At 28.9% G+C, this 13,892-nt stretch overlaps 1 protein-coding gene across 1 annotated transcript in view; it reads left to right on the top strand.

Annotated features, from left to right (window-relative positions):
- The first annotated feature begins 483 nt into the window (after nt 1–483).
- LOC142325381 (activating signal cointegrator 1 complex subunit 3-like) overlaps nt 484–13,892 on the top strand; it is a 45,940-nt gene continuing 32,531 nt past the window's right edge. The window contains 4 exon segments of the mRNA XM_075367081.1: nt 484–599; nt 9,879–10,020; nt 10,528–10,639; nt 12,491–12,659. Of these exon segments, the coding sequence (XP_075223196.1) occupies nt 9,902–10,020; nt 10,528–10,639; nt 12,491–12,659 (400 nt within the window). The 5' untranslated portion in view covers nt 484–599; nt 9,879–9,901.

Here is a 13,892-nt window from a genome sequence, read left to right as displayed (position 1 = left end):
AGACAGATTGATTAACTACTATTTTATTATTACAGTGACATTTGCTTTGTCACTAAATACTTATGATGAACCAAGAAGAGATCCCCCAGATGGGTTTCACCTCGCACTTTCAAAGGCTGTGTGGGAACCTCAAGAGCAACCGGGAGTGCAGAAATAACCTATTTTGAGACGATCAGAAAGGGGAATATAAACTGCCAACAAGACAGTTATATTTTAACAATTTAGATCAGTAAGCATGAATCTAAATTCAATATTCTTCAATGCATAATCAAATATAGATGTATTTTTCAATAAGCATGGAAGACTGTTGTATCCCAACGATGTAACAATATCGATGTAAGCCGACGATGTGGACAGTTTTTATCAGTATGCATTTCAATGTTTCTTTCATAGTTGTTCGTTATATTATAATAAATAAATGTTGTTTATAATAATGGTATCTCTCCACAGGCAAACCAGTGTGGGACTCAGAACTTTACCAGACGTTCTGGTGTTTCCAGAACCTTGGAAAACTTCACTACATGCTTAAGGTTGATGGTGAAAGATAATATTCTCTGAAGAGACACATTGATCAACTACTGCGAGGTGGAAGGTAGCATGTATGTTTATTTAAATACAGACATTCCTATCTAGACACCGTCTAGATCCGCATTTTATTCATTATCCTTGTGCTTGTGAAAATAATACTGCTAAATAACAATTTATAAAAATCATCAGCATATTGTAATTTCTTCAGAGCATCAGTTTTGTAAACACAGGACTTGAAACTTTGAGTGATGTCAAGTATATGGGTTTCAGAATAGTCAGTCTCATCTTAAAAATAGTAGTTGTTATAGCTCGTGCACCCGTCCTTCGTACCGTAAAAAAGTATTTTGTATGGTTCTTAGCGTTACTCTAAAAACACCATAAGGAGATGACCGTACTTCATTTATCAATTTTCATTTTATTTTTAGTCAAGTAACTGAAGACAAGTGCAACCAGTCGCGTCATACATACAATAACAGTGGCAATGGCTATGTTAGTTGAGCTGCCGTACCATACACCATCATATCTTTAAAGCTACTTTTTTTGATAACAGAAAGAGACAAACAGACCTTTTTTTTTATAGAAAATTTAATTTCAAATATAACAAGCAATTTCCAACTTTGACCAACGGTTTGGTCATAGTAAGGTTGAATATTGGCAAAGAACATAATAATCCGATTGTTACTGCAAGCCATTAACAATGTCAGCCATCTTGAAACTTTGAAACATTTCATAATAGTAATAGGTTCTTTTTAAATTTCCAGATTCACAGATGCCACTAGATTTATGTATATATATATATCTCAGATTTAGGTTTTTTGTTAAATTTTTCCATTGTTGGTTTTAATACAGCAAACAACTTTAAAAAAGAAAATCTGGTAAATATATAACTTTTTCCATGGTTTTATCATGATTGATGAGATTACCTATAAGTTTTTAATGAAAGTTCCTTTTTTTATTTTTTAAACCTCTTTCCATAACATTATTATTATTATTATTATTATTGAATAACGTTACTATAGTTAAATACACGTGGTTTAGAGCAAAAAATTATTCTTTAATCTTACATATTAATTTTTTAATGAAATTATGAAGCATTAAAATTATACTTAACAGAAAAAAAACAACTAAATAAAAAAAAATTCATTTATTAATTCTTACTGGTAACAGTTACATAGAAAATAGAGCAGTAAAAACCATTTTCTCATTCAAGTACAGTTTGAAAACATGAATGAATATTTAAACATAGAATTTTCCATTTTGATACAAGGTGTAATTGAAAGTAATCAATTAATGATAATTAGTTTTAAATTATGATATTTGCAATAATTATTATATTACCTAGTCTTGTAAGTTTTATAAAAAACATTTATTATGACGTATGTCCTAGTTTATGTAATGTGACTCATAATATTGTAAAATATAACACCCTTAATAACAGTGATTATATAATATTCTAAATTATTATTATATTCCATATCCCTCCATAAATTAGCAATTATTATTGTAATTTAATGTAATCAATTATTTTTTCTTCATTTTTTTAATGCAATATTATTATATTAGAATACTAAATAAAAATTATTAGGAATTAATAATTTTTAGTAAATGCAAATTAAAATTAGGTAAACAAATTTATAAAATATGTTTTATTCTGATTTTTAATATATCATCTAGACAACAAATATAAATTATGACTAATCAATCAAACCAATTACTAAACATTTACATTTTTTTTTGTCTTCAGTCATTTGACTGGTTTGATGCAGCTCTCCAAGATTCCCTATCTAGTGCTAGTCGTTTCATTTCAGTATACCCTCTACATCCTACATCCCTAACAATTTGTTTTACGTATTCCAAACGTGGCCTGCCTACATAATTTTTCCCTTCTACCTGTCCTTCCAATATCAAAGCGACTATACCAGGATGCCTTAGTTTGTGGCCTATAAGTCTGTCTCTTCTTTTAACTATATTTTTCCAAACGCTTCTTTCTTCATCTATTTGCCGCAATACCTCTTCATTTGTCACTTTATCCACCCGTCTGACTTTTAACATTCTCCTATAGCACCGCATTTCAAAAGCTTCTAATCTTTTCTTCTCAGATACTCCGATCGTCCAAGTTTCACTTCCATATAATGCGACACTCCAAACATAGACTTTCAAAAATCTTTTCCTGACATTTAAATTAATTTTTGATGTAAACAAATTATATTTCTTACTGAAGGCTCGTTTCGCTTGTGCTATTCGGCATTTTATATCGCTCCTGCTTCATCCATCTTTAGTAATTCTACTTCCCAAATAACAAAATTCTTCTACCTCCATAATCTTTTCTCCTCCTATTTTACATTCAGTGGTCCACTTTGTTATTTCTACTACATTTCATTACTTTTGTTTTGTTCTTGTTTATTTTCACGCGATAGTTCTTGCGTAGGACTTCATCTATGCCGTTCATTGTTTCTTCTAAATCCTTTTTACTCTCGGCTAGAATTACTATATCATCAGCAGATCGTAGCATCTTTATCTTTTCACCTTGTACTGTTACTCCGAATCTAAATTGTTCTTTAACATCATTAACTGCTAGTTCCATGTAAAGATTAAAAAGTAACGGAGATAGGGAACATCCTTGTCTGACTCCCTTTCTTATGTTCTTCAATTGTTACTGTTGCTGTTTGGTTGCTGTACATGTTAGCAATTGTTCTACTATCTCTGTATTTGAACCCTAATTTTTTTTACATATTTAAAAAAAAGATTTAACAGTGAAATTATTTGAAGGTTTAATAATGTGTCATCAATTTTAGTGAACCAAATCACAGAATAATGCATTTATGTTCATGAATTTTAAATTTTACTACAATAAAATATATGAATTCCAATTGTATGCAATTATATAAATTATATACTGCATCTGGGTTTTCATTGAAACCCACCGGGTTGGTCTAGTGGTGAACGCGTCTTCCCAAATCAGCTGATTTGAAAGTCGAGAGTTACAGCGTTCAAGTCCTAGTAATGCCAGTTATTTTTACACGGATTTGAATACTAGATCGTGGATACCGGTGTTCTTTGGTGGTTGGGTTTCAATTAACCACACATCTCAGGAATGGTCGAACTGAGAATGTACAAGACTACACTTCATTTACACTCATACATATCATCCTCTGAAGTATTATCTGAATGGTAGTTACCGGAGGCTAAACTTGAAAAAGAAAAAAAAGGTCATAAAGCAAATTTCCGTTTTCATAATGGCTTCAAGAGGCTGCAACAATTCTGTAGATACTTTTTGTTACATTTGTGGTGAGTTAACAGTTTAAAGATAAAAAGAAATATAACAAGTTTCGTTGATAAAGTAAGTGTAAGAGTGTTTTCAAAAGGCTACTTGTATGAGGTATCTCATAAAAATGATTAAATAAGTAAAAATTAATTTATAAATGCATTATAAAATTCACTTGATTTCTTTACCGCGTAGATTTAAAAAAATGTATCAAAATGGCGGCAGAATAAAATTGTTTTCTCATAATCAACTATAGAATGCGTTAAATATATCAACGCACGTGGCGGTGTATAATGGTGGCGTCCTTTCTAACGGTACCGTTAACGGCTATTCGATATAACTATGTAGATTAATTTGTTAGTCCAAATAATCTTAGTCGAATGCTTACTAATAGAAATAATTAGATAGGTCTACTGATTGGTTTCTGCGAATAATGAAATACTATTTTGCGTCATGGTCTCTACTGAAAGAAAGTAATGACTTGTAGTTAATTCTCTTAATTGTATGTTATGTGAATGTGTTTCTGAACCGGCTTTATGTTAATTATTTACAATTGTACATCATACTGAGTGTGTTATCTAGGTAATATAAAACTATAAGTAACTTTTAAGACGTTATGTTTATAGTTAATTTAGAAAACTTTTGCTGTTTATTTTATCTGAAATTTTTACTATTTTAATATTATATTTTGTGTTCGTGAACAAAGTTAAGTTTAATTATTTATGCGTGTTGTTAGTTCTAATTTCCATGTTAATTATTTTCAATATTATTAAGGGATACTGGTAATTCCTGCTGAATAACAAGTATCAGGTATTATTTACCCATCCTAGCTATTTATTTTATGATTTGTTTAAAATGTTTAATACTTGTGCTTAAAGATTTACTTCCTCACACAAACGATTTAAATGTAAGCCTCAAAAAGTTTTGTTTAGAAACTCAAAATTTGTAATAATGCTATTGTGTAATCCATAGTGCATTTATTCATTGAACAGGTTGACAAAAAACTAAAGTTATTAATAATCGAGTTTCAGATTAATTTAATTTTTCCTCCAAACCATTTATAGCTAATTGGCACCTTCCTGGAGTAAATAGTAATGAGGCAGTAATTAGCTACATAAGGCATTTTGGAAGAAAGAGTTTCATTAATTTGAAACCGGTAGTCAAACTTTAAACCTAATATAGACTCATTAATTAAAATTAAATGTAAGAAAAAAATGGTATTTAGAGAATTAAAACTAGAATTCAGATTTTTAAAGTAAGAAAAACATGGAAGAGGTTAATGAATCAGTTTTTCTCCAAGGGAAGTGATTTTATTTTAATAGTTTTAAAACAAATTTTAACTTTACCCTTTTACAAAACAATTGAAGATTTATTTTTAATTGTAAGCTAAATAAGCTCAAGTTATGTCACTTTAACACTTATTCAAAGATCTCAATGTGTTTAATAAATATTACATCTTAATTCTTAACATTATATCTTCTCATAGTTTTTACAGTAGATCATTCTTTCCATTATTAAATTATAACTAAGTCAGCAATGGGAGAAAGGCTTGGGTAAGATGATACCCTGCCACAACTTCTTACAGTTTGATGATTCCACATTGTGCAGAGTAAGATCCTGGAAATTGAAGATTATAAAGTAAAGTAAAATGCTAATGGCCAAATGATGAAGGGCTTAACAAACCCTTGGCCCGCCTACATTGAAAATATTCACGATTCTTCTTTTACATATAATAATGTTCTTTTAAACCATTGATTCTCAAAATTTTACACTCACTGTCCACATTGAAAACAAAAATTTTCTAGGGGCCTCCAACATTTTTAAACTTACCATCTGTTAAAAATAATAATTGCAATTATTGTTTTTAAACATGTCATATCCTATTTCTGAGTTGAAACTTCTAACATTTTAAATGAGAGCAGTTAAAACGCATTAAAGTATTTTTCATAAAATTGCTTTAAAAAAAATTACAATTGTATGTATATACTAAACAACAATAGCGATAGCATATTCAATTTAACAATACAATAATTAAAACAAAGGTTTCAGTTGAAATATTTTTTGTACTAGTGTAGTAGGTATTTAATTTTAGTTTGAAATATCAGGAAAACATAATTTTGCCTTTTTTTTTTTAATCAGCCATTGTCTTCCTAGACTGTCTGAATGCCCCAGCTCCCACAAGGGGGCATTATTCCCCACTTTGAGAACGAATGTTTTAAACTAATTTTTTTTAATCGGGTACAAAATCTTCAACATTTGGTTAATTCACAACTTCACCCTCCTTGGTGGTGAAGAAATGAATATTTTTAATATCTTAAGCCTGGTTAAAACCTTTTCTAGGATAACATGAATGTATTCTGCAAATTTGAAAGTAATCGGTCAGTTTTCTGATTAACCATGATCTGTTAAGATTGAGATTCTGCCTGATGCATGCAAAAGTTAGTCTTTGACCTACTAATAAATATGCTGTTTGAATTTTAAAATTGAACGGTTGTTTGCAGATATTATAAGAGCACCTCATTGCACCTCCCAAAACAGCATGCCAGGAGCACCCCATTTATAGGGGTGCTCGTTAAAGGTCTAGCCTTTAACGAGGTACTTGTATACCTTACAACTCCAAACTCACACGCAATCCCCACGGGAAGCCCATTATTGTTAAACAAAATTTTTTTAAATTTATATAATATTATTTTATATAATGTAAAATTAATTCTATTATTTCTGTAATATTATTCATTCGATTGAATAAAATCATTCGGTTCAAAACCAACCCGCACAGTGATAAAGACTCACAGTTCATTAATTCAATTCATGAAAGTTTGTGAAAACAAATTGGCAACAATAGACTAAAAATATTAACACCTAATATAAATCAGCTGTTCATATAACCATATGTTTACTAGTAACTTTACAGTGTTGCCACTTTGGCTGCCAAAAAAAGAAAACTAGTCTCATTACTTTATTTACAGACCTTGTATGTAATAACAAGACTTATTTTACTTAAAAATACTATCTATCAATCTCATGGGTTAACCAATCGACTGTACAAACCTATAAATTAAATTCACTATGTTTCACTTAGAATTCTATATATAAGCCTCCTCAAGTGTCAATACACATTCATACACACATCATAAATTCTTTTACATACTAAGAAATTAACCGGTCTATCCATCCTAGATTACAATATTTAATCCCCGCCCTTGTTTTAATAGATCCTGCTACATATATGACTCTTCTTATCTTTAGATAATTATATGTATCTCCTTTATATAAAGGAATAGCAATCAGGTTATGTAAAGAGATACATATAATTATCCAAAGATAAGATGAATCATATATATGTAGGCTTTGTTGTATCTATTACAATAAAGGTGAGGATAAAATATTGTTATCTAGGATGGGTAGACCATTTAATTTTTTAATTTGTAAGAGAATTTTATATGATTGTGTATGAATATGTATTGTCACCTGAGGAAGCTTAGAAAATTCTAAGTGAAATGTGATGAATTTAATTTATAGGTTTGTGTAGTCAACCCACCGGGTCGGTCTAGTGGTTAACGCGTCTTCCCAAATCAGCTGATTTGGAAGTCGAGAGTTACAGCGTTCAAGTCCTAGTAAAGCCAGTTATTTTTACACGGATTTGAATACTAGATCGTGGATACCGGTGTCCTTTGGCGGTTGGATCTCAATTAACCACACATCTCAGGAACGGTCGAACTGAGAATGTACAAGACTATACTTCATTTACACTCATACATATCATCCTCTGAAGAATTATCTAAACGGTAGTTACCGGAGGCTAAACAGGGAAAAAAAGAGAGAGAGAGGTTTGTATAGTCGATTGGTTAACCCATGAGATTAATAAAGATAATATTATTAAGTAATATATATATTGTTATTATATTTAATTATACCCAATCAAGAGGTAAATAAATTACATTTATGTAATATTACTAATCCGTCGACTATTTAATAAAGAACTATTAAAAATGCTACTTGTTATAATGGTAAATTATGTTCAAAATTATAATGAATTAATTTCGGATTGGTCAGTTCCATATTAGTGTATGTATTAATAAGATGATTTGTGAAATTCTGATATGCAAATATCAAAGTTCAAGTAGATAAATAATAAGGGTTCTACGAGTTTCAAGTAGCTTAATAATGGGTTTTCTGAGTCAAATATCCACTAAGCAAAAGAGTTTGCTTTATATGTTCTTTTTATATATAAATGGTTTGTTTCATAACGAATAAATGATGTATAATATTCATTGATATTAGTAACATTTTTTGATATGTTGAGTTTATGTAACTGGTTTTATATAAAACTCAAGAGAGCAATCTTAGGATATAAACTTATCAAGCAGCATAGTCTTAGTACATTGTTTCGCAATTCCCAACATTAGTAAATTCATTTTTTTTTTTAACAAATTCTTTAAAAATGTTTACTTTTGTAAAAAAATTAAATTTGGTGTAGTATAGAAGCTTCCAAGATTTATATCTGACACATAATGCCAGACATGGTACTTTATTGTAAAATTATTAATTTACTATAATTTGTCATTTACTAATCGGCATAACAGTAGATTTATGTCTGACACATAATGTGAGATACTGTACATTACAGCAAAATTGCATTTATTATAATTGTGCATTTGATATGAGTACTAACACTATAAATCATATTCCTTTAAAAATAATGTTGTTTATAAAAGTTTGTTTATGTTACTATATTACTCACTGTCGGCACATTTTTAATCGAAGTTAAAAATTTTAAATTTATGTAATATAAAATAAATAATTTTTTTGTTTTGTTAAAATAACATAATTTTATAAATTATTTTGGCCAAAAAAAAGTGTCATAATACAATCCCAAAACCAGGTTTGTCTTTCACTTCTACTAATTTCTTAACAGCTATAATTGTTCAATCACTTCATTATACAATATAATATTTGATGAATTTCTGTTACCATAACCTTGTATAAAAACTTGTCATTACATTCATGGTTTTGTTGTGAAGTGAGGAAATAAAATGTAAAACATTTCTTTCTTTTATATTTAACAGACATTTGCTTCTAGTTTATAAAGGTATCAATTAATATAATACTATATTTAGAGTTTTTGCTATTTACTCTTGTTATTTTTGCTGTTTATGTTAGGCCTCACATTTCCTTTAAGAAATCTTGATTTATGAAAACATTTTAATTAAATGATTAGAATGTGCAAAATGTTTTGATTTGTGATATGTATGAAATCTGAGCTAATGAGTCCATATGTGGTTTAGTAAACAAACATTAACTGTGGTGCATCTGATGACTTGTGCGCTAAGCTGTTTCATAAGAACTTAAGATATGAACAGGAAATGTAATCAGTTTGATTACAGTTCAGTATATTTTTTATAACACACAAATCAAAAATATAAAATTTACATAAATTATTCTTACCAGTCTTTGTTCATACTTTATTTTTTAATTAAGTATATATAAAATGATAGATGGCCTAGAGAAAATCAAATCTAACATTTTTATATGCTGTGAACAGATAAACTAAATATTATTTTTACTAAGCAAAACCCACTGTCAGAACAATAATTTTCTGGTCAACATAAAATTTGGAACTGAAAAGAGAGTAGGTGTTCTATATAGTATTACATATGCTGAATCTGAATGTATTCCAAAACAACCCATCACACGTTCTTAAGTTACAACCCTTAAATTTATTTATTCCATCATTCATGAAACAAACAATACAAATAAGTTAGTGCATCTGTATGTTAGCTTATTCATATCTGATTTATATTGTGATGCATGGTGTAGACCTATATTTGATACATAACAGTCAAATGATGTCATTTCATGTCAAGCTAGACATATATATATATATATATATATAGACATGTTAGAGAGTCAAGTAATGAGTAGTTCAACATGATGAAATTTTCTTCAGTATAGTTCAGCTCTTACTATGACTTGCTGTTTTCTTTAGTTTGGAAGTGGTTTTATCATACACATATAAAAAAATTTTAAGTTTAATTTTTAAAATTAGTTTTTTTTTAATTTACTGTAATTATTCATTTTTAAGGTTTAATATTACGCCATGCTAGAATGGGAGAAACTGTGAAGAAGTGCGCTCATGAATTCCCACTTCTAAATATTGAAGCAACTCTTCATCCTATCACTAGAACTGTATTAAAGATAAAATTACAGTTGACTGCTAATTTTAGGTAATGAAAAACTCTGATTTTTTATGTTTTGTTTTCTTTTGAATTTTAATTAAATAATAATATATGCAACCCTAATTAGTGTTATTTCAGAAACATATAGGAAGATGATTTTTGGTCATAATTATTACATTAAATTAGTTTATTTAAACTGTACATTTATATTAAGTAATAGCAGTATTTTTCTCTCTATATATGCACCATTAATAAATTTCATAATAATTGCATAAATTGCAGTTTTTATTAATTTTACACTATATTTATTTGTTTGCTTATTTTCCTTATGCCAACAAATTATTAATAATGTAATTACTAAAGTAAGCTTAATTATCTTTATATTTAGATCATATTCTTGCTCTTTAAAGTCTTATTCATTCATTTCGTTTCTCTCTGTATTAAATTTTTAGCAATTTTATTTTACGTGCAGTGAACTTCATAATATTAATTATTTCTTAAACTTGAGTAAAGAATTAATGTTTTAGCACTAGAATGAAACATACTCTTTTTCAGGTGGAATGATAAAGTTCATGGGAAAACATCTGAAACTTTTTGGATTTGGGTAGAAGATCCTGCTTCCAATTTTATGTACCATTCAGAATATTTTCTTATAACACGTAAACAGGTAAAAATGAACATTTCTCCTCTCTTATGGATCTTAATTTCATTTATTTAATTTAGTCTTTTCCATACTTTGTTTCAACCACTACGATTAATATTACAAGGCATGTTTTTTAAGCATGGGCTGTTTTGATATAAAAATTGAAATAAACGAAATAGAAAAAACTTTATTATAACAAAATAAACTCATATATATATATATATATATATATATATATATATATATGATTCAATGTGATCTACTTGTGAAAATTATGGTAAACATTCATATAAATATATGTCCACTATTTTGTTCAGAATTAAATTCTCTATAAGTTTTGTTTAAAAGTTATATGTGTTTATTGCACATTTAACAAAGTTGAATGTCAAACAAAAAAAAAACAGGATTTCTTATCCCAATTTATTGGTTTTCACCCCAGATTTCTCAGAAATTACTGCAGATACAGCTCTGGGACTTATTTTATTTGATTTTTCAGGTCAAAAACCATAAGAAATCACTAATACTGCCACTTAATTAATGACCTAAAGATTTCAGTATGACCTCATTTTACCAGGTAACTGAAATCCAAGCGAAATCTATCACTAGCCATAACTTACAAATGAAGTATTTAGGATGTATGTTTATGTGAACTTTTTCCATTGCTTTCACAAGTAGAATAGATTATGAAAGGCCCAGGAAAACTTGATTGTACACTCTGTATACAATTGATTTTATATTTATTCCTTTTTTTGGAGTAATTCAAATTGTATTTAATGAGCATAGTGGGAATGAATAAATATGAAATGGTCTTTAACATAAGCTTAATGAAATTTTTATTTCATTCTCGTAGTGTTAATTGATTTTTTCTTTTTTTGTAAATGAAGGGTAAAATAGCAAATATTTGTTCTCTTGCTCTTATATCTGATCTTACATGCCCTTCTTTCTTCAGTTACTTGTAAATTTCTAATCGATCATTATGCCCATTTGTTAATGTCCGAGCTGTGCTAACCCAGCTGGAGTTATGTGCTAGCACAGCTTGAGATGATTTATATTTTGTATCTTTTACTGATACACCACGCCCTTCTTATAAAATGTGTATTTTCCTGTGTATGTAAATGCATAGGTTTCATGTTCTTCTGCAGTGGAGGACATCCACTGCATTGAAATTGTTTTCAAAATAATAATAGTTTTGTAGAGCCTATACTTTTTATAATATAAAATATAATAGGTTTTATTATATAAATAAAAATCATTTTCATAAAAACATTATTTTTGTATATATGGAAACTTATGGAACACCTGTATATGAGGCAATTATGGGAACTTTTTGAACCTACCTTGAATTTATCATATTTTCTCATTAAATTCTGTTCATTTTTTTCTATTTTCGTACATGAGTATTTTGGAGTGATAATTACTACCAAACTTACATTGTAAAAAAATGTAATGTGTTACTAGGACAAAAGAAATGTAGATATTTGAAAAATATTCTATTTAAAAATTTTAATTTGAACATAAAAGTATAAAATATTAAGTGGTATTAAACAGGATGATTTAATTAATTGATGTAGAATTAAGAGAAAATTCAACTCCTGTATTGAGTACACTGATTTTACATTTTCAGATCTACTCCACAAAATTTTTACCATAGTTTATTATGAATATTAGTCTGTGATCTGATACAGAAGTGGTAAGATACTATGTGTTTATGTAAATGAACATTAACATACATTGATGTTTTTAGATATTTATTGTTATATATGCATTTTTTTGGTAATTTTATGTATATATATATTTTTTTAAATTTAATTAAATATACATTATTTTATTATTTATTAAAATTTTGATAAAAACATGTTTACATATCTTCTTCAGGTAATTTCCAAAGTGCTTCAAGAGCTGGTGATGACTATACCACTTCATGAACCATTACCATCACAGTACATGATCAGAGCAACAGCTGATAGATGGCTAGGTTCAGCCACCACTGAGCCATTATCATTTCAGCATTTAATATTACCAGAGAGCCATCCACCACATACAGGTTATTTATTTACTTATTTGATCTAGAAATATGCAAATGTTGGAACATAAGTATTGTGTAGAGGTAAGCAGGTTTCCTGTACTTAAATCAAGATCAATACAATCTTAACAATGCAGTTAGATAATTAATATATATATAACAACTCTTTTAATATTGTAATATTTATCTTCATTGACTCATTCTTAAATTCTGTTATTGACTATTTGCTCTCTTAATTTTGGAAAGAATGTCAATGGTTTTTGTACAGATTATTTTGAAAAATCATGATTGTTAAGTTTCCATTTAGAAGGTAAATTATTAGAATAATAGAAAAATAACACTTATTCATGAATAAAAACAAAAACTAAGGTAATGTATTGTTAAAAACATTCAGCTTTGTCACCTTAAAAATCACCATGTTTTATTTACAAATTAATATTAAAGACTTATTATACATTCATTAATAAATGATCATAATAATAAATTATCATAATAAATGATTATCATTTAAAAAATCTCTCCCTGAGTGCTCAAAAAATTGTCTCCCACCATAGGGAATTAAACGCATTTTTGACATCCAGTAAAATAAGTACTGCCACCTCCCTGATACACCAAGTGCCTGTTACAGCTTTGTCTTTTATCTGCATCACCTGATCTGCCGCCTCAGTGGCAGATTTACCTTTATGGAAGCTATATTGGTGCTTGTTCAAGGAGCTTGCAAATATTATTTATGAGACCATTGGTCTATATCCACCTATGGAGTTCTCAGCACCCATTTTTTTAATAAATACCACTCGCTTCTTTCCAGGATGCAGGTATATATTCATTAAGCAGCATTCCGTTTATGACCCTAAACATTCCTTCCAATACCTTTTCAACTAATACTCAAATAATCTTATAAGCCGGTGTACTGTCTGGTCCTGGGCTTTCTTAACTCTTCCAACAGGTCTTTTAGGTGCTTTATTTGCTGCTTTTATTGCTCTGGCCATAACATAATTGAACTGAGCAGTATCCCTGTCAGAAGCACTTCTCCTTTTTGAGCTTTGGTAAGCCCTTGTTTTCCATGCCTGCTTCCTACTGATTTCTATATCCTCAGTCCACCAATATGCATGTTTATTGTCCTTTTAGGGACTAGTGCACTGGATGTTTTGCACTCTCTTGGACTATCACCACCAACTCCATTGGAGATATGATCCTGGTCAGTCTGGTTTGTATTTGCCACTAAATTGAATACATCCTTTCTTGGAGACTATC

This window comes from Lycorma delicatula, chromosome 5, assembly GCF_047948215.1.
Source record: "Lycorma delicatula isolate Av1 chromosome 5, ASM4794821v1, whole genome shotgun sequence".
Lineage (NCBI taxonomy): Eukaryota > Metazoa > Arthropoda > Insecta > Hemiptera > Fulgoridae > Lycorma > Lycorma delicatula.
The sequence above is the reverse complement of the archived record's forward strand: the minus strand, read 5'-3'. Positions and strand labels throughout refer to the sequence as shown.